Source organism: Rhinatrema bivittatum, chromosome 2 (assembly GCF_901001135.1).
Source record: "Rhinatrema bivittatum chromosome 2, aRhiBiv1.1, whole genome shotgun sequence".
In the NCBI taxonomy this organism is placed as follows: Eukaryota; Metazoa; Chordata; class Amphibia; order Gymnophiona; family Rhinatrematidae; genus Rhinatrema; species Rhinatrema bivittatum.
In genome coordinates, this window is record NC_042616.1 from 133,933,892 (window position 1) to 133,957,604 (window position 23,713).

Consider the following 23,713-nt stretch of genomic DNA (forward strand, 5'->3'; position numbering starts at 1 on the left):
TTTTTTTCTGCTGTGGGTGATACTTAAGCCCGGTGCACCTGGAAAACCTCAGTTTCTGAAGCATGAATTGAAAATAGTTGAATCCCTCCCTTCTTGCCTAGGCTGCCTTCCAGCTGTTCCTGCTGCCTGCAGCTGCAGTACTGAGCATAGTAACACGCTCCAGGCATAACCAGGGTTCACAAGTAACGCCAGGCTCCCTTTTCTCTTTCAACAGGAACCGAATCTCCTGGATCTCCTTTACTGCATCTTTCCTAATACACAAGCAGATCCGGCTGCAAGTGAAGGACGAGAGTCTGAAAAACTGGACCCAAGATGAACACGATCGTATTCAATAAACTCAGCGGTCAAGTCCTGTTTGAGGAGGCATCTAAGGACAGAGACAGGAGCAGTCGGCCCTATTTAGGGGTGATAGAAAGCTCACACCCCGAGGGGGTGATAATCCCTGATAGCCCCTCCATGAAAGACAACCTGAGCCTCAGGCACCGGCGCACAGGGTATGAGGAGAACACGTCCTGGCACGCTTAGCATGATAGTTATCAATATAGGCGGAATATAAACATATTAAATACATAAACAGACCGGCTTTATAACAATGGATACATACAACAAAGGGCACAAGGCTAACGTCCCACCTTTCCCCTGGGGTCAAGCGGTCACTTAAAACAAATGCGATTGCTTTAATTGAAGGCCTTCGAGGTGTTAAATTTGTGATCGTAAACACATACGCATAACACATACATCACATCAGGTTTTAATGAAATGTATTCAGTACAAAATAGGAAAAAATATGTGAATTACAGTGGAATGTAAGGCTCACTAATTCTACAAGTAAAGCGAGTTCCAGACCTCTGTCTAGATAGGAAATAATGTCTTACACCTTCTACCAGTTACTGTAAGACTAAACAGATTATCGTGAAACAGTACTTGGATTGAAATGAGATTTTATGAGACTAATTAATGTTTTAAAATGTAAACTCTGGTGACTACTATAGCCCCTTCCTCAGGCAGTTTACCGACTGAGATTATTGACTAGATTGATACTTGAATTAACATCTGTAGGAGCAACATTTCGTATATTTTAACTATAAAAAAGTAACTTTAATTTATGTGTAGTATTATTTCAATTATAAAGAATCTCTGTAGTCTATAATATCTGTATCTCGCAGGCAGACATCTTCCTAATATTGCTAGAATGAAAAGATAAATAACGAGAAAACAGATCGCTTACAACAAAATAAATTGAAAAACAAAGCCCAGTATGCCGACTTTAAATTAGTACTGATTCCTTTTGAGCAGATTTCTTTAAATTTGCTAAGCGATCCAAAGCCACTGATATCAAGGAAACCAAAAGAAGTTTAGGATGAGCTCTTTTCAGTGGTATTTCCTCTGTGAGTGGTGCACCAGCTCTTACTGTTAATACGTTGCTGGTCGGCAGAACACAGATTATGTTTCATCAAAATGTTCTTACCAGCTGATTCCTACGGAATTAGATTTCACATGGAGTAGCTGAGGCAAAGAACGTGTGGCAAAGAACAGAGATCGCTGACTAGACCTGAGATAGCCCTGCAGCGACACCTATCGGCAATATACTGAAATGAAAACTTGGATTCATAGTCCCTTCTCACTCCCTATTGAATGATTTGGAAAATTCTTCGGACACTAGGCATATCTATCATAGTTTCCGTGGACACTCTCATTAGATTTATATTTTTACGGGCTTTTTTTTTTTTATTAGGTATGAATCTGTATTTTTTTTTTGTATGGTGCAGGGCGTCAGGGGTCCTTTCTGCGCGGTTTGAGAGCTTGAAAAAGGTAAATTAGTTTGCAGATTAATTTATTTCAGTACTGAATACGAATTAATGGGGGAGTGGCAGATCTCTATTAAAAATACTTCATTTTGACAGATCAGATCATCAATCAATCAAAAGCAAGTGAATATACTGAGATTTCTTTGAACTTTTATTTTCTTACATATTCGAATAAAATCGCATTGTACAGCTTATGTAATATTTTGAAATCGAATCGAGGGAGGATGATAGAAACTTGAGTACACAGCATTAATTATTACAATTTACATTAAAAGAACCTTTGCAGTTTTATTTGTAAACATTTTAGCGATCTGACTGGAATGTGCAGTAGACGAGCATAGCCTTTATTATACCCATTTTTAAATCAATCTGGAAAACTTTATTTATAAAATGGTTGTTTTATATGGTTATATTTACCTCCTTTTGCAGGATAGTAAATATTTTTGACTTGTCTCTATTTATTTTATCGTCCTGGTTTTTGTTTCTAGTTCTTATCTCACTAGGTCATGTTGAAGCTTCCACTTTCTTATGCTTTCAGGATTATGCAAATAGTTAAATGTATGTTGATGAATTTTGTAGAGAAACCGATGGCAAAATGTAGAAGCTTTAAGTGCAGGGCAAATGGGGGGGGGGGGGGGGGGGTTAATGAACAATCTCCGTGAAATATAAACTGATGCCTAAGCTAACTCTGCCCTTGGTGAAAAAAAAAAGTGACTGTAAAGACGAGGTCCTCAGGTCATCTTTGCTGGGCTGGCTCGAGAAGTCTAACTCGAGTCAGCTGGGTTTTCTCTTACCTGTGGCAGCTTACAGTAAAAGAGCAGCCGTTGTCTAATGAAAAGGCAGCTGGCACATTCGGGAGATAATGGCCCGCGCCCAAAGTTAAAGAGCTCCTCCGGAGCCCAACAAGTCATCCAAAGTCGGATAAAACCCACTCCCCACGGCACTGTCACTGCAAAAGCACAGTTAGAGCAGCCTCCCCTCGACCCTTTGTAATACCAGAGTGCAGGGAGCGGTTAAGATTCTGCCGGATTCCAAAGTCACTTTCCACTGCTGAGCCAGCTTTCCATTTTCTAATATCAAATCATTGCTATAGACAGAAGGCCGAGCAGCAGCAGTCACAGTAGTAGCAGGGAGACCGAGCAACACCTACGGGAGGCAAGCTCGGCCTTATCAGCCCCCGAAGGGCACCTCCAATACGGTCCATAATATGAAATAGCCTATAATGCAATAGAGACTGTTTTTGCACTGCTTGAGCTTTGTTACCCGCGCACTTTTCCTTGCACCTACCCTCCTATTATTTGTCCGAAGTGTGCAGGTGTGGGTGAGGAGTAATTCTGCTCCGTTTCTGTGCAGCAGCCGTGGAAGTGGCGGGAAAGTGCGGCACAAACGACAGGCTCTGCAGGACATGGCGCGCCCGCTCAAGCAATGGCTCTACAAGCACCGCGACAACCCCTACCCCACCAAAACGGAGAAAATCCTCCTAGCGCTCGGCTCGCAGATGACCCTAGTGCAGGTAAAACAATGATAATTCATTAAAAGCCCCGCTTGCTTCATTTACCTTTCGTTCGAAGAGAGAGATTATCGAGCCTCCGCCTGCTCCCGTTTTTGTAATGCAGAAACTAAAGGTTGAGCGGGAAAAACTGGAGAGCACGTGATCGACTCTCTTTCTAAAGGGCCAACTTTTGGCCTACAGAAAAGCAAACGCCTTTGAGTTTTTAGCAACCAAATAATTAGCGTGCATTGTAAAGGAAGTGAAGACATCACCAGCATTATTAGCGCACGATATTAACCTTATTTAACTTGCTGTATTGATTTAAAATATAAAGACAGCATTTACTATGAATGTTAAAAATACTGACAGTTCTATTATCCCTAAATGGAAAGCCATGGAAACAGTTGGACAATTCTGATATTTTGAATTGGGGAACGCTTTTAACCTTCTAGTTAAACTGTCATAAATCAAAACATCTGACAAGATTGTTAACCATTGAAAATTATTGTAGGTTACTGCAGAAGTTGTAAATTTGGCCTGCTGAAAATTCCCTGGGAAAAAATCTCACACCAGTTCTATTCTGTGTATCCCTGTTGATTTAAGTGTATAGGGCTTTGGATAAAAAAAAAGTGCTATGTAGTTAAATAATGGTTGATTGTAATAATAATAATAAGGATATAAACAAGTAAATCAGTTTAAAATCAAACATTTTAACAATAAAACTTATCTAAGATTTTTAAACATACTATGTTATTTTTATCCAGATGGCTCACCAGATGGAGTTTATATGCTGTCTTAATGTTTGAGATAGTTTGTTTGTTTAGCCATTGATAAGTTGATACAAATATCCAAATAAACAGCACTCTACAGCAACTATATAAATAGAAACTATAACACTAAATGAAAAATAAAGACCTCATAAGGCATGGGTATAAATAACACCTTTCCCTTTTATACATATGTAATGATGGGTCCCACATAGATACTTTTGGCATGTGCATATCAAAAAAGTGAAATTAAAATAAGTAACATTGAACTCCTGACCCAGCTCTCTGTATTCTGTGAACTACTTGATAAACTCTACATCCTCCCACAATGATTACTGCAACTTCCTTCTCACAGGTCTTCAGCTGAATTTTCTTTCTTCACTAAATTCTGTTCAGTTCAATTGCAGCTTCATTAAGACTTCAGCATCATTAAGAAGGTTTCATCTCTTCTCACTGGTTCCCATCTGCTTTCTCATTCAGTTCAAATTACTTTTTACAGACCTTAACCTTTTCACTTTAAACTGTAATAGTTCAGGGCTGCATTTCCAAGAAAGGCTAAGCACTTTACCCAACTGGTCAAATTTTGGCTGCCTAAATTTAGGTCGCCAAAATCAGGTCACAAGAATTAAGCCTGCAATTTGTTCATGTAAGTTAGATGTCTATTACTGAAAATCAGTAGTAGGTTCCTAAATTCCCTCCTCTGACGTAACTCTGCTCCCAGGGCTGCCTATTTTTTTGAGTAAACTTATTGAAACTAGGCAGCAAAATGTATCCAGTAACGGGGACGTTTTCACTTAGGCGAGATCCCTTTGAAAATCTACCACTTAGTGATTACTAGAAAAAAGATTTTCTACATTTTCAAACCTCCTTTTCAAATTATGTTCAAGGCAACTTTGCGAGTCTGAACTAGACTGTAAGCTCCGTGGAGAAGGGGCTTTCACTTATGTGATTCTGTACATTTCTGCATTTGCCTAGTAACACTGTAGAAATGTTAAATATACAGTAAGTAGCAGTAGTAATATTAGAAGTCATATGTCTCCATTTCTACTTCTCACAACATTCCCTTTTCCCTGTGTTCTTGACTCTTTCTCCAGCCACAGCATCTCTCCTCTCTCTCTTCCTTTCCTCCCCCTCCCAGGTCCAGCATGCATCACTCTCTCCACCCTTCTCCCCTAGCAGATCATAGCACCCTCCCTCTCTCTTTTCTGTCCCATCAGCAGCATATCGCCTCTCTTTTCCCCCTCCCCGTCCACAGGCAGTAGTTTTCTCACTCGTCTCTCCTGCCCCACACATCTTCCCTCTCTTTCTCCCCACCTGGTAATTTTCCCTCTCTTTCTCTTCTTGCACCCAGCAGGCAACATCTCTCCTCTCTTTTCCATCTTCCAACAAATATCCTCCTCTTTTCCCACTGCCCAGGGCACAGGGAGGAAATCTTGGGAATGAGGGGAGGCAAAGTCGAGGGTGAGAGGGACAGGGGTGGGGAAAGGAGAGGGAGAAGAAGAAAAGGACTGGGGATGGGGAGGAGGGAAGATGAGGAAAATCAAGGAAAATCGAGGAGGAGGATCTGGGATTAGGAGCTAGATGGAGGGGAACTCCAGGATCTTGGAGAATGGGAAGGTAGGATGGATGGGAGGTTCCAGGATTTGGGAGGTAGTATCAGATATCAAACTGCAGTGGAGTGGGGAGGAGGTAGGTGTTCCTACTGTGCTCTGGTCCTGCTCCCCCTTGCATCCCTCCCCTAACATCCTACCCAATCTGGCATATATACACACACACACACCTGGTACCCATGCCTTCTCAGTCACCCACAAACATTGCCCCCTTTCCCCTTTTTCTCACACACAAATACATTTCCTCAGTTGATCCACTCTCATCTCCCAGCCCCTATCCTCACCTCTCAATGATCCCTACTTAACTCCTCCTAACTTGCCCCAAATGATCTCCCTTTGCTCTGTCTGATCCAGATTTACCTTTTCCCCTCCTTTTCCCTGCAACTGGATCAGGAAGCAGAGGGCTGTTCGCAGCTGAGTGAAATTCAACACAGCTGGAAGGCAGCAAATCTTCTGATAGCTTGCTGCCGCCCACTGGAATTTTGCCACCCTAGACGCAGGTCTAGTGTGCTTAATGACAAATCCAGGCCTGCTCATCAGGCAATTCTCTCTTATCTATGCCTTTCTCTACTGCCAACTCCCAACTCCATGTTTTCCACTTTGCTACAACATTTGCATGGAATAGTCTTCCTGAGTTGATGCATCACGTTCCTTCTCTGGCCTTATTCAAATCCAGTCTAAAAGCCTATCTTTTTGAGAATGCTTTTAATTCTTAACACCTGATTATCCCCCTCACAGCGTTATTGATTTTAACCATTTTCATAATAAATATAATTCCTGATTTTACCCTGTTTGTTTGTCTTGATTAGATTGTAAGTTCTTTTGAGCAAAGACTATCTCTTATGTGTTTTTCTACAGTGCTGTGTATATTGAGAAGCCCTAAAGAAGTGATAGGTAGTAGTAGTAGTATCACCCCCAAGACTTCTTTCTTGTTTTGTATATATCAGTTTCTCAGCCCATGACATGAAGGGCTCCCTTTGATTCATTTCTTCTCCCAAATGCCTGATTCTAAACCTTTTTTTTTCAGGTACTGACCTGCCAAGCACTTTAGCACTCCTCAAACTTTATCAGATTACTTCTTATCTACTTCATTAGGACTATCTGTTTCAGATATACACTGCAAACCCTTACACCCTGAAGTTATGAAGTTTTATGGTAGTTTTATTATAAGTTTACATTTTACTATATTATTAATAATATAGTATGTACATTTAAAGTATGTTGATAAATGTAATGCTTCTGAGTAAAGAGGGTTTTATTAAAATATACTAACAATGCAGAACTCTTTGAGTGTAAAATTGCTTTGCAAATATTTGCTATTTTTTCAAAAGACTTTCTTCAAGCAATTTCTGTAATGTTTATAGAATCCATAAGCAATATAGGTTGCAATTTGGCTGTTCCTTTTACTTGTCAGGAATATTGTACAGTTTAATTATATTTGCAATTGTATTTATAAGGACGTGAGTTTCATTTTGGTTAAGATTCTTGTTAAAAATTCTTGTAAAATGAAAGCAAACATTATTTCTGAAAAAAAGTCCATATAAACTAATCATTGATAAAGAATTATTTGTCTCTGGTGTGCTGAAAATCCTAGCCTGTTTTAGAGGGATATTGCACGACAGCAAAGCGTGCATAGTACAGCATAGTTTGTTTTGATTGACTATTATTTTTTTATTTTGACTTTTATTTGCCTTTTGAAACAATTCCTATAGCAAAATTAAGCATGAGATAAGATTACTAGTGCTGCGTGTCTTGCTACTGCACAATTTTTATTCACACTGCTTCCTGTAATTTATCATGTAGATATTATTTTGGGTCTTAATTCAAATACATTTGAAAAAAAAACAAAAAACTTCTGGCTAAACAATATTTGCCACTCACTGTCCCCTAAGCCATTGGAACCAACTTTTCAAAATAATTGTTTATCTTAAACTCAGTAATATTTACCCCTCTCTAAGCATAGTGAAAGAAGATTGTTAAATATTGGTTGTGTTCAAGCATCTTCTGTACCATAGAGCCAGCACCTATGCCCTAAGCCTGCCAGAAAATGTCACAAGCATTAAGAATTTTTTAAAATGTCAAACTTGCTCTTGGGCACAGCTGACATTTCAAGGGACTATAAGAAAATTATATCTCAAGTGCTCCTAGAAGCAAGATTCATTATTGCTGTTCATTGGAAGGTATTTCCAATCTTTGAGTCTTGGAGAGCTGAGTTCAAAATGGCCTGTACAGAAAAGTTAAGTTATTTGATAAAAGGAGAGGTAGATATGAATTGATTTGGAAGTGATTCTAAGCCTACTAGTCAATGAATGGTTAGAATGTGCCATGATTCTCTTATTTTGTTGTTCAAGCTGGTGGATTCCCATGCCCACGTATTTGTCAAGCCTAATATGATTCATGTGGTTTAAACTTTATGAATGTAATATCATGTATTGACTCTAAATTTACTGAGGTCCTTATTCAAAGTGTTATTTCCAGCTAACAGGGTCATTCATCAAAATGCGTTATTTATTGCATCACAAGATGCAAATACAGTTTTAAATTTTAGTCAAAGGGAAAGAGTTTGGGTGGGGGTTTATGAAAATGAGGGACATTAATGCTATATGCAATAGTGTAATGTATGTTTTTAACACCAGAAATAACACTTTTTTTTCCTGGCATTAAGTTGTGCAATATGCCCAAAACGGAGTCTGCAATATTTATCACAAACTCTGTTGTGGGCATTTTTGGAGGGGGGTAGGGGGAGGTGGAGTGGAGTGGAGTAGAGAGAGAGAAAAAGAGAGAGCCTCAATGGTGGCACCCATAGTAGTCAACTATTTGTATCACTCTAGAAGGGTCATCTAGTAACTCGAGGTGAGGTTTTGATGGTGGTCTAGGGTTTGGGGGCAGTATCACTTGCACAGGCAGAGATACGAACAGCACAGTACACATCAGTGAAGATTTGATGTGATTTGGAATGAGGAAATGTACACAAAGTTGAGATTTCTACAATGTACTCTCGCCCTAGCTTGATGCACTCTCTACCTAGGTACTAGCAAGCTAGGGCAAGAGAACATTATAGAAATCTCATCTTTGGGTATTTTTCCTCATTCCAAATCACATCATATCTTCCCTGATGTGTACTGTGCTGTTCGTACTTCTGACTGTACATGTAAAACTGGTCCCAAAACTCTGGTCCACCACCAAAACCTTACCTCAAGTTATTAGATGACCCTCCTATAGAGGTATAAATAGTTGACTACTATGAAAGCCTCTCTCTCTCCCTAAGGAAATGTCTCTCTGGGCATTTCTCATAACATGCATTGTGGTAAAATACCTATATCAAGTGCTAAAATAGTGCATGTTGTGGTAAATGAAAAATTTGCCTAACCATGCCATTTTTTTTTTATTGCATGCATTATTCATTCATGCACAATTTATAGCATTTTGATCAATCTAGGTGTAAGTTGGTTGGAGCAATAGGTTGTGGTGGCAGATCATGTAACAAAGACCTAGGAGGTTTGGGCAATATTTGAACTAGTGTCAGTGCTTGTTTGGATTTTTGTAGGACATTGTAGTTAGACATGGGAGGAAAGGGGTTGCTGGATGTGAACTAGATAAGGGATCTTGCAAGATCAGAAGGGTGAAGTACAAAGAAGGAAGATGACAAGAACTATCTTGGCTAAGGAGACATAATATCCTATAGACAATTACATTCTATGGCTAGCTGCTGGGTGTGTCCTTAGCAGTGTGGACAGGAATAATTAGGTAGACTGAATAGGCCATTTATTTTATTTTCTACCGTCAGCTGTTACTATGGGGGCAATTCATGTGTATAAACGGCTTTGAAAATTGCCTCCTGTGTTAGGAAGGGATTTGTTTAATCACTGTTTTTTCCATCAATAAGCAAGCTGAATTAGCCCTACTATTTGGGTGACATCACTGATGGCACATTCTAGCGGACATCTTCTCCAAGATTGAAAAGTTTTGTTGTGCTGTGCCTACATGACACTTTCCACACAGTGGTTCATCGCTCTCTTCTGTTTGTTTTTTTTCTGCACTTCGGCATGACATTTTTCTTCATCTCTCTCTCTTCAAAATGTTTTCTTTGCGTTAGCAATCCCTAAACAGCATTTTTCAGTGCTAACATGTTGTCAAAAAAACCGGCTTTAAGTATATCATGTCCATCACTGACAATCATAATTATTGCTATATTTGCTTCAGCTTGAACAATGACCAAGTGTAATGCAGGGATTGTGGACGCATGTCACCCAGGGCCCAGAGGCAAAGGGCCACAATGATTACCAGCCTCTGGAAGCGAGAGGAAGCTTCATCAGCCTCAGGAAGCTATGCGCCCATTCCTGAACGTTCAGTCCAATAGTCTCCAGGCCTAAAATCAAAATCTCATAGCATGCCCAGACGTTCCTCATCAGTAGAGCCAAAACCAAAAAAAGCATCGGACCGATCCAGAACAAAAAAAGGTAAAATCTGGACCTCCTGCTCAAGCCCTGCGTGGTCCCAATGCAAGTGCACCGTTTGCGCTGCCAGACGTCTGACACAAGGCATCTTCTTCTAGCCCACGGGATACCTCCACGCAGGTTTAAAAAAAAGACATCTAATACAAAACATGCCACAAAGACATCGGCGCAGGAGGCATCGACACAGTTACCCAGTCAGAAGCCAAAGCAATCTATCACGGCACAGACTGCGTTATGCCCCACTAAGCACGATGCATTGGCGCAGACACACCACTCGACTCAAGGTGCATCAATGCATTCACAGCATCCACATGGCGCCTCTTCGATGCATGAAAGGCATTCATCGACGCATCGGACTGATGCATCGTCCTGATGCATCGTCCAAAGAAAGGAATTCTCAGAATAGTGTTGATCAAGAGGTCCAGAGCTATCAGAGAAATAAAAGGTCACGATTTAGATATCATCACAATAAGGATCCCATACTAGATATACTATCTCATCCTCCTTTGGTGTGTCCTCCAAAGCCTCTCTCTATTAGCTTGGGTTCTTCACAAGGTAACCGTTCAGAGTGTTCAGGATTATCTTCTCAATCTCACCTGGACAAAATTATTCTCCAAGAAGAACTTTCTCTGAGACAGGTTTCTCCTCTAAAGGAACAGGGATCTCGGGTGCCTCAACCTTCTGCAGAAATATTAACCGCAGGAATACACTGCTGAAAATCAACCTCCCATTTTCTTCCAATGAGACCACACCAGCCGAAACATTATGAAGATGTGACCTTGTCTCATTCACAGGAGGTCATTAATCAGATTTCTTCAATTATAATGAACCTTTTCTCCACCTTGCATCCACAGGTGTCACCTTCTCATATTCTAGGTTCAGTGGGGGATGTACCTCCACTCAGCTTCCTCAAGACTATTTCATCTCCAACTCTGGAGGAAACCCAAGACATGGAGCATCATTCCCCTCAGTCAATACCTCCGGGTTCCCCGGGTGACTGTTCCCCTGAAAGCTCAACAGGTATACCATCTGATCCACTGGAGGAATTTCTTGACCTCTCCTCTCCACCTGAAGATCTCACTTATTCTCAATTTGTTGAGAAACTAGGCAACTTCCTGGGAGTAGAGATCTGAAAATGACCTGACCCTATGAAGATGTATTCGGAATTCTGAAAATACTGGACATTCCAGCTGAACCATCAGCTCTTCCATTGCACAAATTATTGGACTCTGTTCTCTCAAGAATTTGGGAATCACCTCAATCAATTCCTCTGGTTTCTAGCAAACTTGGTTAGGTTAAAAAAATCAACGACATACGGGGTAGTTCAACTTCTCCATGCTTCGGCGGCACTTGAGTCAGCAATGAAGCAAGCAAAGAAAACTAAGCTCCATTTATCCACTCCCCCAATAAAGGACAACAGAATCCTCGATGAGTATGCCAAAAAGTATTTTCAAAGTGTAATGCAAACTTCTTGTATACAACAGTATCAATTTTATATTGTTCAGTACCTCTATGAGTCTCTTCAATTATTAAAACCCTTTCTCCATTCAGAGACAGGACAACCAACTACACCTCAACCATTCTATGACATGGAGGAAGGTCTACATCATTTGCTTAGAACTGTATATGAGTCCTTTGAGACATCTTCCAGGACTTAAGCCACTGCCATTACCACTCAATGCATAGTATAGATCTGTTCTAGCTCTTAGAGAAAACTTCCATGAAAAACTGGCATATCTTCCTTGCTTGGGAGATAATTTATTTGGGGACAAATTCAAGGATATGGTGGCCCAATCAAAAGAGCAAAATGTAGCAGTTCAGTCTCTTTAAGGAACCTTAGATTCTCAATCATCAGCAAGACGTTTTTACTAGTGGAAACCATTTTACTACTAATGAAAACCATATAAAAGTTTCCTACCATACCGAGCACAGCAATTTCAATCATATCAATTACCACACTCACAACCTCAATCAGCTCAAACTAGACCTCACCAAAGGGATAGAAAGCAACAAAAACCATCCCAGACCTCTCTTCAAAAACCTCCACCATCTTTTTGAAGATGTCTCAGCCACAGCCAAGTCCCCCAGTAGCGGGAAGAATTCAGTATTATTTTTCAGAGTGGAGCAAAATCACGACAGACCAATGGGTACTTCGAATTATCCATGAGGGTTATCATCTAAATTTCCTTTCCCACCCTCCTCTTCCTCGCCTCACTACCGCGATGAAAGATATGTCCCAGATACCTTTTCTAGAGCAAGAAATACAGAGTTTGCTTCAGCAGCAAGCAATTCAATTAGTTCCAAAGAACAAAATCAATTCAGGTTATTATTCCCAATACTTCCTCATTCCAAAACACTCAGGGGAGCTCCACCCTATTCTGGACTTACGCTCCCTGAACAAATACCTTCAGAAAGAGAAATTCAAAATGACATCTCTCAAATTAGTTCTACCTTTCATACAGCAAAATGATTGGATGTGTTCATTGGATTTCAAGGATGCATACACCCATATTCCAATATATCCCTCCTGCTGGTGGTTCCTGAGTTTCCAGGTGAACTTCAAACATTAGCAGTACAAGGTTCTGCCCTTTGGACTTTCCTCAGCTTCCAGAGTCTTCACCAAATGCCTGGTTGTGGCAGTAGCCCATCTAAGATGTCAAGGGATTCAGCTCTTCCCTTATCTGGATGATTGGCTAATAGTTTCTCCCGACAAGATCTCCTTATCTCACCAATTGGAGATGATATCACGTATCTAGAGTCTTTAGGTTTCCTTATCATCTACGAGAAATCGGTACTCAAACCGACTCAGATTCTTCAATTCATAGGAGCCCGAATAGACTCTGTTCAGACTCGTGCATTCCTTCCCCAGGAGAGGATTGAGCAAATTCATCATCTATCTATAGACTTGCTTCTAAAGTCAAGAGTCACTGCTTGCCAGGTCCTGGTTTTGTTGGGTCACTTGGCGGCAGCCATCCATGTAGTTCCCCACACTTGCTGGCACATGCGGTGCCTGCAATGGGGATTAAAAGCACAATGGATCTAATATCTTCAGCCAGTGTCTTCCGTAGTGACCGTATCAGAATCCATGGCAAAAGACATTCGTTGGTGGTTGAATTTAGAGGTTCTAACAGTGGGAACTCCTCTTTGAGATCCAGCCCACAACCTAGTCCTCATCACAGATGCCTTCACACAGAGTTAGGGGATGCATCTCCTACATTACAAGACACAGGATCAATGGTCACAAATCGAGAGGACATCTCAACTAAATCTCCTGGAACTCAGAGCCATGAGAAATGTTCTCATAGCCTTTACGCACCTATTATAGGATCACGCCCTCATGATTTACACTGACAATCAAGTCGCCATGTTTTATATAAACAGGTTCCTGGAGTCTTTGCAGGGAAGCAGTTCGGTTCTGAGAGTGGGCTCTCATCAACTCATATTGAGGGCAACTTACTTGCCAGGGATAGCAAACAAGGTAGCTGATCATCTCAGCAGAATTTTTCATTCCCATGAATGGTCGCTCAACCAGTCAGTAACAAATTAGATTTTCCTACGATGAGGTTAACCTTGGATAGACCTTTTCGCAACAACCTCAACGCTATAGCTGCTTATCATGAAAGATATAATGACTCCTTGATAGCTTCTCATCCTCTAATATGTGATTTGATTTGAATGGGATTTGAATGTAGTCTTATCAGCCCTAAAGAAAGCTTCTTTCAAACCACTGCAGTCTGCTTATTTGAAATATCTAACATGGAAAGTGATTTTTCTAGTAGCAATAACTTCAGCTGAAGAGTGAGTGAACTACAAGCCTTAGTTCATTTCTCACTTTATTTACAGTTTTACCATGACAAGGTAGTTCTCCGGACTCATCCCAAGTTCCTACCCATAGTGGTGTCAGCCTTTCACATGAATCAGGACTTACACTTCCAATATTCTTTCCCAGGCATTATGTTAGACTGCAAAAGAGCATTGACCTACTATAAGCAAAGATCTCAGCCTCATTGGCAATCTTCTCAATTGTTCATCTCATTTAACCCAAACTCACTAGGGGTTGCAGATTCCAAAAGAACCATATCCAACTGGATCACAAACTGTGTTCAATTCTGTCATACTTCAACATAGATTTCCTTATCAGGTTCAGTTTCAGCGCATCAGCTGCAAGCCAAAGCTTCTTCTATAGCGCATCTGCAAAATGTTCCCATACAGGACATATGTAGAGCAGCTAATAGGTCCTCAGTCCATACTTTTACTATACAATACTGCCTGGACTGTTTAACATCTGCGGATAGCAGATTAGGATGAGCAGAGTTATCCAGTGTGCTAGATCAGAAAACCATGTCCACTGGGGAGTAAAAAAAAAAAGGGGGGGAGTAAAAGGGAAGGTATGCTATAACAGGTGAAAATAAACCATCACCTCTAGACCATACCTTTTTTTGTTTTTCCTTTATATGCTTGGGACTCCCAAATAGCAAGGCTAATTCAGCCTGCTTATTGACGGAAAAAGGCAATGGTGTTTTCCGTAGATAGCAGGATGAATTAGCCATGCATTCCTTCCGTCCTCTCTGGACATGTTGTTTTCTGCTTCTATATACTAAGGCTGCTGCCTTCTAGCTTTTTTACTAACTGAAGAGAGTGATGATGTGCTGTGTGCGGGAAATGGTGCGCAGGCATAGCACAACAAAATGTTTCAATCTTAGAGAAGATGTCCGCTAGAGTGCGCCATCAGTAATGTCATCCAAATAGAATGGCTAATTCATCCTGCTATCTACAGAAAACACCGTTTATGGTAAGTAAACTTGCCTTTACTTAGAGTAATGATATTACATAACTATCTTCATAGTAGAGCTATGTAAGACAGATGATGTGCAACTGTTTTTTTCATAGTCTTTAATTTTTTCATAGTCTTTAATTACCGTAAAACATTGCATTTCTTTTAAGAAGAATATCTGTAAAACCAGTGAAGTAATTTAGGATCAATTTTCAGAGGGATTTCCATAGATAAAAAGCATTTTACCTGCATAAATCGTCTGTCTGGAAATTGTCTACCCTGTATGTGGGTAAAAGTTATGAGTTGTGCCATAATGAGCATACTTTTCCCTGCAATATTGTAGAGGCTTTCCTGGGACGATTTGGTCAGAGGAGAAAACTACATGGATTTTTCAAAACTATGTACAGACAGGCCGATGCAATATCTGTGTGGAAAAAACTGGCACTCATGATTGAGCGCCCTCTTTCCTAACATGTACCCATCCACCTCTCCTTGGCACGCGATGAAGTAGTCAAATGAGCCGCTGCGTTAAAAAGGAAGCATTAGTGGAAATGGTGCATCCCTAGCGTCTCATCTGCATTGGGTGCCCATAAGACGTGGCTGTGCATGGGTTAGGAAAACGGATGCCTTCAAAATATTTTTATTAAAAAAAAATTGTTTTCATGTTGCTGCTCTCTGCATTCCTCCGACTTAATATCGCCATGATATTAACTCAGAGCAACCCCAGAAAAGCAGTATTTTCTGCTTTTCAGTTCAACTTTTGGGGCTCCTCAAAACTTAACGCTAGCTCCGAGACTGGCATTAATATAGGAGGGTTAAAATGTGCATGTTGGGTGTACAGTTGTTTTTTACATCGAGGGGTAATAGCTAATATCCTCATCAACATGGCATTTACATATGATGAGTGCTATTAGTAACGCCCTGGTTTGGACATGCGTTTTGTATGTGTTGATCCCCTTATTGCATCAGGAGTTATGGATGCGCGTCCAAAACGTGCATCCAACCATAGGTTAACCTGTGCACTAGCCTGAGCACACAGTATTGCATCGGCCTATTAGAAAACACAGAAGCAAATTTCTGTAGGAGCTTTCTTCCTGAGGCAGTTTTCAAAGTAGAAATATGCATGTACTTTAATTGAAAATTAGTGCAAAGACTGTTGATAAAAAGTACCTGCGGGTATAGATTTGTGAAGGGAAAATAATACATTCCTTATATTTGCAGGTATCAAACTGGTTTGCCAATGCAAGACGTCGCCTTAAGAATACAGTTAGACAACCAGATCTAAGCTGGGCTTTACGAATAAAATTGTACAACAAGTATGTTCAAGGAAATGCTGAAAGACTAAGTGTGAGCAGTGATGACTCATGTTCTGAAGGTTTGTTAACATTTTATATTTATATTACAATTTTTAATTGTAAGCAGAAAGGAAGCAATTTTTGCCACATTTTGACTCCCCCTTTCTTTATGATTAACTTCAATTTAACTTAGCTGGCTAGACTTTTAGATGAAAATTATCCTAAATCTGAGTAAGAAAAACTTAGATTGATATAGGCCACTCAACCTTTTACAACAAGGCTTAGCCACTTAAGTCCTCTCAAGAAACCCTCAAGCAAGCTGTCGATCCTCAGTTGCCTCCATCCTTCCATCTTAGTTCAATTGAAATATCATCTTCTTTAAGGCTTGATGTTCTCTCTGAGATCCTGATTAAATTAAAAAACTGACTTTGCTGAGCCTCAAGTGTCAATCCCCTATATCCCTTCCTCCTGACAATCCAGTACCAATAAAATCACCCCACCCCCAGCAGCACCCAAAGCCCTGACTACCCTTTCACCCTGTGCATCCCCCATACTTGAGCAAGTGAGGAGTAAAGGGAGATTTGTATTAGCTGGTAACATTTTGAAGTTTGGCGTCAATAGGGCAGGAATGACAGGGAATTATTCCTGTCCTTAGGGTCTTCCACTGGTACTTTCAGTAAAGAGGGGGTCTGGGTGTCTTCCAGTGGGGATGGGATCTATTTATAGGAGGCAGGGTTTGCTGCATGAGGGAATCAACTGGAGTGGAAGGATGAGGTTGTATTTTTGGGAGGAGTGGTGGCGTCTATGTTTAGGGTCAGCTGCCCATTTAGCATTGTGACTTGGATGAGGGGGCCTAGAAAATCAGCAGGTTCATTAGCTTGTTGATGCTCTTGGGAAAAGTTAAGTCATCTCTTGAGATGTAGTTAACCTTTTGAGGCTTAACATGAATCATGTGGTGTAACATGATCTGTATTAAGCCATTTTTATATTAATGAGCTGCTTTGTATAAATATGTGTAGGGTGCAGCTCATTAACATTTGCCATGCAATAAGCACCAAATTTAATCTAAGCAGGCCATTAACGTGGCTAGCACTGAAAATAAGCAGTAGCTGACTAGGTCTTTTCACCCATTTTTTTTGCTGACTAAATTTAAACTTCTAATGACTGTGTTATACAAAATTTAGCTGCTCAGTTCTGGGTGGTTTTCAAAGGGGCCAGTTTAGCTTTCTATCTCTCACAATAAGGAGTACATTTACTAAGCTGAAATAAGGGTATAATGAGGGACCTTCATAAGAACCTAAGAAATTGCCATACTGGGTCAGACCAAGGGTCCATAAAGCCCAACATCCTGTTTCCAATAGTGGCCAATCCAGGCTACAAGTACCTGGCAAGTACCCGAAAACTAAGTTTATCCCACACTACTGATGCCAGTAATAGCAGTGACTACTTTCTAAGTCAATTTGATTAATAGCAGGTAATGGACTTCTCCTCCAATAACTTATCCAAACCTTTTTTAAACCCAACTACACTAACTGTACTAGCCACATCCCCTAGCAACACATTCCAGAGTTTAATTGTGCGTTAATTGAAAAATAATTTTCTCAGATTAGTTTTAAATGTGCTACATGCTAACTTCATGGAGTGCCCCTTAGTCCTTCTATTATCTGAAAGAGTAAATAACCGATTCACATTTGCCCATTCTAGACCTCTCATGTTCTTTATTTTTCTCGGGAATTTATTAGGGTTTATTTTGATAAGAACAAAAACAGGAGAAAATCAGTTGAAAAAAATGACTCATCGTTTTTCCATAAGAACATAAGAAATTGCCATGCTGGGTCAGACCAAGGGTCCATCAAGCCCAGCATCCTGTTTCCAACAGAGGCCAAAACCAGACCACAAGAACCTGGCAATTACCCAAACACTAAGAAGATCCCATGCTAATGATGCAATTAATAGCAGTGGCTATTCCCTAAGTAAAATTGATTAATAGCCATTAATGGACTTCTCCTCCAAGAACTTATCCAAACCTTTTTTGAACCCAGCTACACTAACTGCACTAACCACATCCTCTGGCAACAAATTCCAGAGCTTTATTGTGCGTTGAGTGAAAAAGAATTTTCTCCGATTAGTCTTAAATGTGCTACTAGCTAACTTCCAGGTAAATATCGGAGTTTATGTCAGTGGACAGAAGACAGGATAATTAAACAACATTATCAGATTCTCTGACCCACCCACTCTGGCAACATCCCCATCTCTACCCACATTCCCTGCTTAACATGCACCTCTCTCTCTCCTCCCACACCACCGAGATTCCCCCCCCCCCCACACACACACACACAGTGCAACAGCACTCATCCTTGCCGGTGGTGGCTCCAGGTTTCTTCTCTCTCTCTCTCTTGGCTGTATGCTTACTGAGGCTCCCTCGCTCTGAAACGCTGCACTTCTGCTTTTGCGCAGAGTCAGGGAGCCAGCTGGGAAGTGCTTCTGGTGGACAGGCCCTGCTTGAAATGCATTAGCTTCTCCAGACAGCAGGCACTTTGACTGCTTAGGGGCTGTGGAACTGGGAGTTGAAACATTGCATGGGTGGCACTGGAGGGTGAGAGCTTTCACTGGTGGAGGTTGGGACTTCAAATACAATATGCGCTTTGGACCACACTGGATTTCAGCAGTGGCTGAAGCCTTGAAACGCGGCATCTGCAGCTCTGGAGCAGTTGGGTTTTTTTTTTTTAAATTATTTATTTATAGCATTTTCAATAAATCCAAGCAAAATAAACTTGTTCAGAAACAGCATGTATAGATCAACAAACATAAAGAAACATGATTGAGAAGCAATATGAAACAGATCTCTCATACTCTGTCAGTCCACAAATAGAAGTTTCCAGATCAAAAATTCTGAGAAGTTAATAATATTAGCAAAAATCAAAACAATAAGACCTAACAGAAAGGCGAGAACATGCTAAATATTTAGTAGCATCAATATCTTGAGAGGCAACTGCTGAGTTGTTGCAGAGGAAGTGGTTGCCCGTAGGCTTTCATTATTAAGAAAAACAGTCAGTTGGGAGGGTTCAAAATAACAGATTTTATCACTTTAAATTTGACCACACATTTAAAGGGAAAATAGAGCCAGATTGCAGCAATAAAAATCTCTTTCTCTTAGTCTGAGTTGCTTTAGCAATATCAGAGAACATATGAGCTCTTAATCCTGGAAATTCAACATCTCTGTTACGAAAAATAAGTTTAAAAATGAAATCATGATCTGAGTCAATAGCAAATGTTACAATTAGAGTAGAAGGCTCTATTCCTCCTTCAGAGGAATAGAGCCTTCTTTTCTTTTCTATAAAAGAAGACAAATGTGACAGTTCAAGTGAGCTGTAAAGTCCTTTTTCCCTTGTGAAATCTTGCAATTTATAGATAAATAATATGCCTTCAAAATTGGGGGGAGCAGATTTTCTATAATTTTTTAAATTTCCATAAAATATCTGCATAACATCTCCACAGGGGAGACCAGATTTTTCTTTGGAAAGTTAATTAACTGGATGTTACATCGGCGAATCACATTTTCCAAGTTTTCCAACTTATTTTGTAGGTATAAATGGCCCTTAGATATAACTCCCACCAAGTTCTGTAATGCTGTCTCTTTAATTTTCACTTGCTTCACTTTCTGTGATATGCCAGTTATTTGAGTTTATAAAGCATTAACTATTGTAGATAACTCCTGATGCTGAGAAACAAATTGTGCCACTTAAAGGGAAAGCTTCATAGTGGCTTCCCATATTATATTGAGAGTAATATTAGAGGGTTTCATAATAGGTAGGAAAAATACCTCAGTTTTTGATAATCCCTCCATAGCAGGCAAAAGAGAAGAAATTCCACCAGGCAAGCTAGCTGCCTCCACATGCAAGGTTCTGTTCCTCAGCTTGGGCGTCTTTCAATGCCGAGTCAACTGGCATTGTGATATCATTCCTCAGTGATGGAACAAAGCCATTACCATCAACATTGGTCATGGAGGTCCTGGGTTGGGGAAGTCCATGGTGCTGCTCTGGAGTTAAGGATGTTTTGGAGTCAGGGACTGCAGCTGGTGAACCATTGCCCAGCAAACTGTCCAACAACATCTCAATAGAGCCCAACTGAAGGTCCCGACTCTGGAGAAGATGTTTATCCATTGGGCCTTTCAGCATTGAGGTTGCTGACATATCCGGGAACACTCTAGACTTGTCCTTTCTCTTACCCATGAAAATGGAAAGGAAATAAGTAAAAGACAAATCTTTTATAAGGCAAGAGGAAATCCATGGAGCACACTCTTTACCATGCGGCGATCTTGAAAAACCCCTCTGGAGCAGTTTTTTAAACCAGCCTAAAATGAGGGTGAATATCGGTTTAAACCAAATGTCACCTTTGGATAAATCTGGGAATTTATGGGTGAAAATCAGTTTAAACTGAAAATGAAGAACCCTAGATGTAACACACAAAAAGCAACATTTCTCCGACTACAAGCAGGATGGTAGTTCCTAGAACTTTGACTGCATCTCATTGAGCATGCGCAGCATGCATTATACCATGCGTCTACGTGGGGTCCCCTTCAGTTTCTTTTTTTCCGCATAGTATGTCATTTCACGGTTGGGTAAAAGCCTCATTTTTTCTAACTTTTTGGCCTACTTTGGCCTGTTTTTGGAAAATTTCATTTTCGTGATTTTTTAATTTTGCTGCCTTGCGTGGTCAATGCAGGATCTTTCTGATTCTCCTGTTAGCATCCTAGGTAGGATTTTTGATGTTTATAGTCGATACTCCCAGGACTGTGTTGCGTTCAGTGCCCACCAGCTATCAATGGCTGCTGCCATTGATTTTTGATCTCGCATTCCTTTTATTTCAAAATGACATGACCACTTTGGGATATAAGTGATGCCCTGAGTGCACAAGGACCATGTCTATCACAGACCCTCCTTGGGGCTTCACACAACATCTGGGGATGCAGCAAGTGTGCCAGGTTGACCCCAAAGGGAAGTAAGATCTGGCACAACAAGATGGAGCACTTCTTTGAGCCAGAGAAGACCAATCCATTAGCATCAGCACCAAGTGACCTTGGAGTAACACCAAGTCATTGAATTCGGCAGGGTTGTCACTTCTGTCAAGGTCGTTGGCTGAAAGTGACACCAGAAACCCGCCATTGTCAGGCTCCTCCAGGTCGAGGATGTTGGGTTCCTTGTCATCAACTTCAGCACCAGAGAAGTACAATGCCAAGCATCAAGGGAAGCCAAAGAAGCATCAGTATCAGTCCTGTTCAATGCACAGTGCCGGGTACGGGATGTACAGAAGTGATCCCGCAATGAGGAGAACCATTCCTCCATCAAGGCTTAGGGTGTGCCATGGACTTCAACGGTCCTAATGGCAGCTACCAATTCTCCTCTTGGTTCAGAAGAAGATATGATTACATCTCCTCCGTCCCAACCTACGTTGGCATTGGCGATGTTCATGGAGGAACTGAAGAGATGTGTTCAGCTGGTCATTGAGAAGACGATGAGCAGCATTGGTGTCATGGCACCATTAGTACCAGCTCTGGCACTGTCATTCCTCAAGTTGCTGCCGTAATTGTTGTATGTGCTCATGAACATGTTACTGACCCAACCAGTGGTGGTTCCTGGGATGGTATCGATGCCCTGTGGGGCACTGCTGCCTCCTCCTGCCGATCCGATCATCATTGCCAGTTCTTCAGAGTAGGATGTTCCTCCCAGACTGGTAAAGGCACTGGAACCTGCAGCTCCATGTCCAGTTCTAACAATGCCTGCACCGCTGGGCAAATGACAAGAGTCCAGGGTCCTGTCCCCAGTTAATGACAGTAGAGATGAGGGCATCTATGATCCCTGGGGATGACTCATCTGTGGTCTCTGATGATGCTTCTGATGGTCTCCCTTCAGATACATCTCCTCCAGAGAAGCTAAGGAGGTCCCTGCCAGAGGAGCTCTCCTTCACAGGGTTTGTACAGTTGATGGCAGAAGCCATCCCATTTCAGTTAAGGCTCCTGTATGTGAAGAGGATACCAGGCCCAAAATGTTTGATATCCTCTAGTTTGTGGTACCTCTGAAGGAGATTGTGGTAGTCCCAGTGAATGAGATCCTTGTGGAGTTGCTGTTAAGAATGTGGGAACACCCCCTCACAGTGCCTCCCATGAACAGGAAGATGGACGTGATCTATCTCATCCCCAGAAGGCTCTCGGATTCGACATGCATCATCTGCCCCACCAATCGGTGGTAGTCAAATCCACTATCCAGAAGGCCAAGAATTCTCGGATCCATTCCTTGGTGCCCCTGGGGAAGGATTCCAGAGCGATGAACGCGCTTTAGAAAAAGATGTTCCAGGATACTATGCTAATTGCCTGCATAGCTGCCTCCCAGCTCTACATGAGCCAATATACGTGGGACATCTGGAAGCAGATGCAGGATGTTGCCGAGCAACTGCATCAGCAGCAGCAAAATACACTACTGTTGCTGGTACATAAGGGCCTGGAGCGTGGAAAACATGAGGTCCGCTTGACCTATGATGTTTTTGAGTTGGCATAGAGGGTCTCTGCAGTGGGAATTGGCACCTGCAGACTTGCATGATTGCATACCTCAGATCTCAGACCAGAGGTGTAAGAATGACGCACTGATGTGCCGTGCACTGGCAAAAATCTCTTGGAAGATAAGGTCAAAAACACGGTGGCCCAAATCCGGGACCAATATGCAACCCTTCAGCAGCTCTCTGCCAGCACTCTGTACCTGTCTTCCTCATCCAGGAGGTTGTCAAGTTAGGGGCCGAGGAAGTCCTTTTTCTGCCCATCCCCCACCACCTCGGTTCTGTCGATCTCATCACGCCTCCTGTGGCCAACCCAGGCAACAAAGAACCCTGAAGCCCCAGCTGGCATTTCAATCAACTCACTGGATCATAGGGAATGTAGCCTAATCACCCATATCTGGGGCAGTGGCTCTATCGATCGGGGGAAGGCTATAGTTCTTTGCAAACCACTAGCCCAGTGTAACCTCAAATCAATGGGTTTTATCCATCGTCTGCAAAAGGTTCCAATTGAACTTATTGGATACCCTACCAAATTGCCCCATGAGCCTGTTCTGAAGCCCTGTATCACATCAGGAGGTACTAGTAGCGGAGCTCTCCTACCTTTTAATGGCCAAAGCGGACAAACCCGTTCCACCAGGCAAAGAGGTCTGGGATTTTACTCCTGGTACTTCCTGATACCAAAGAAAACAGGGATGCCATCCCATCCTAGCCTTAAGGGCCTTGAACAAGTTCATCCACAAAGAAAAGTTCAAAATGGTTTCCCAAGGCATCCTGATCCCTTTCTTGCAAAAAGGGGACTAGCTATGCTCCCTAGTTCTCAAAGACATGTACACCCATATTAAGATCTTCGCAAGGCACCATAACTATTTCTGATTCGTGGTGGGAAAACAGCACTTCCAATATTGCGTGCTGCCATTTGGATTCGCATCAGCCTCACATGTGTTTACAAAATGCCTGGCTG

At 41.5% G+C, this 23,713-nt stretch overlaps 1 protein-coding gene across 1 annotated transcript in view; it reads left to right on the forward strand.

The window, feature by feature from the left end:
• Window positions 1–267: 267 nt before the first annotated feature.
• MKX (mohawk homeobox) overlaps window positions 268–23,713 on the forward strand; it is a 178,523-nt gene continuing 155,077 nt past the window's right edge. The window contains exons 1-3 of the mRNA XM_029592612.1: window positions 268–494; window positions 3,162–3,321; window positions 16,130–16,283. Of these exons, the coding sequence (XP_029448472.1) occupies window positions 313–494; window positions 3,162–3,321; window positions 16,130–16,283 (496 nt within the window). The 5' untranslated portion in view covers window positions 268–312. The remainder of the gene's footprint in view (window positions 495–3,161; window positions 3,322–16,129; window positions 16,284–23,713) is intronic.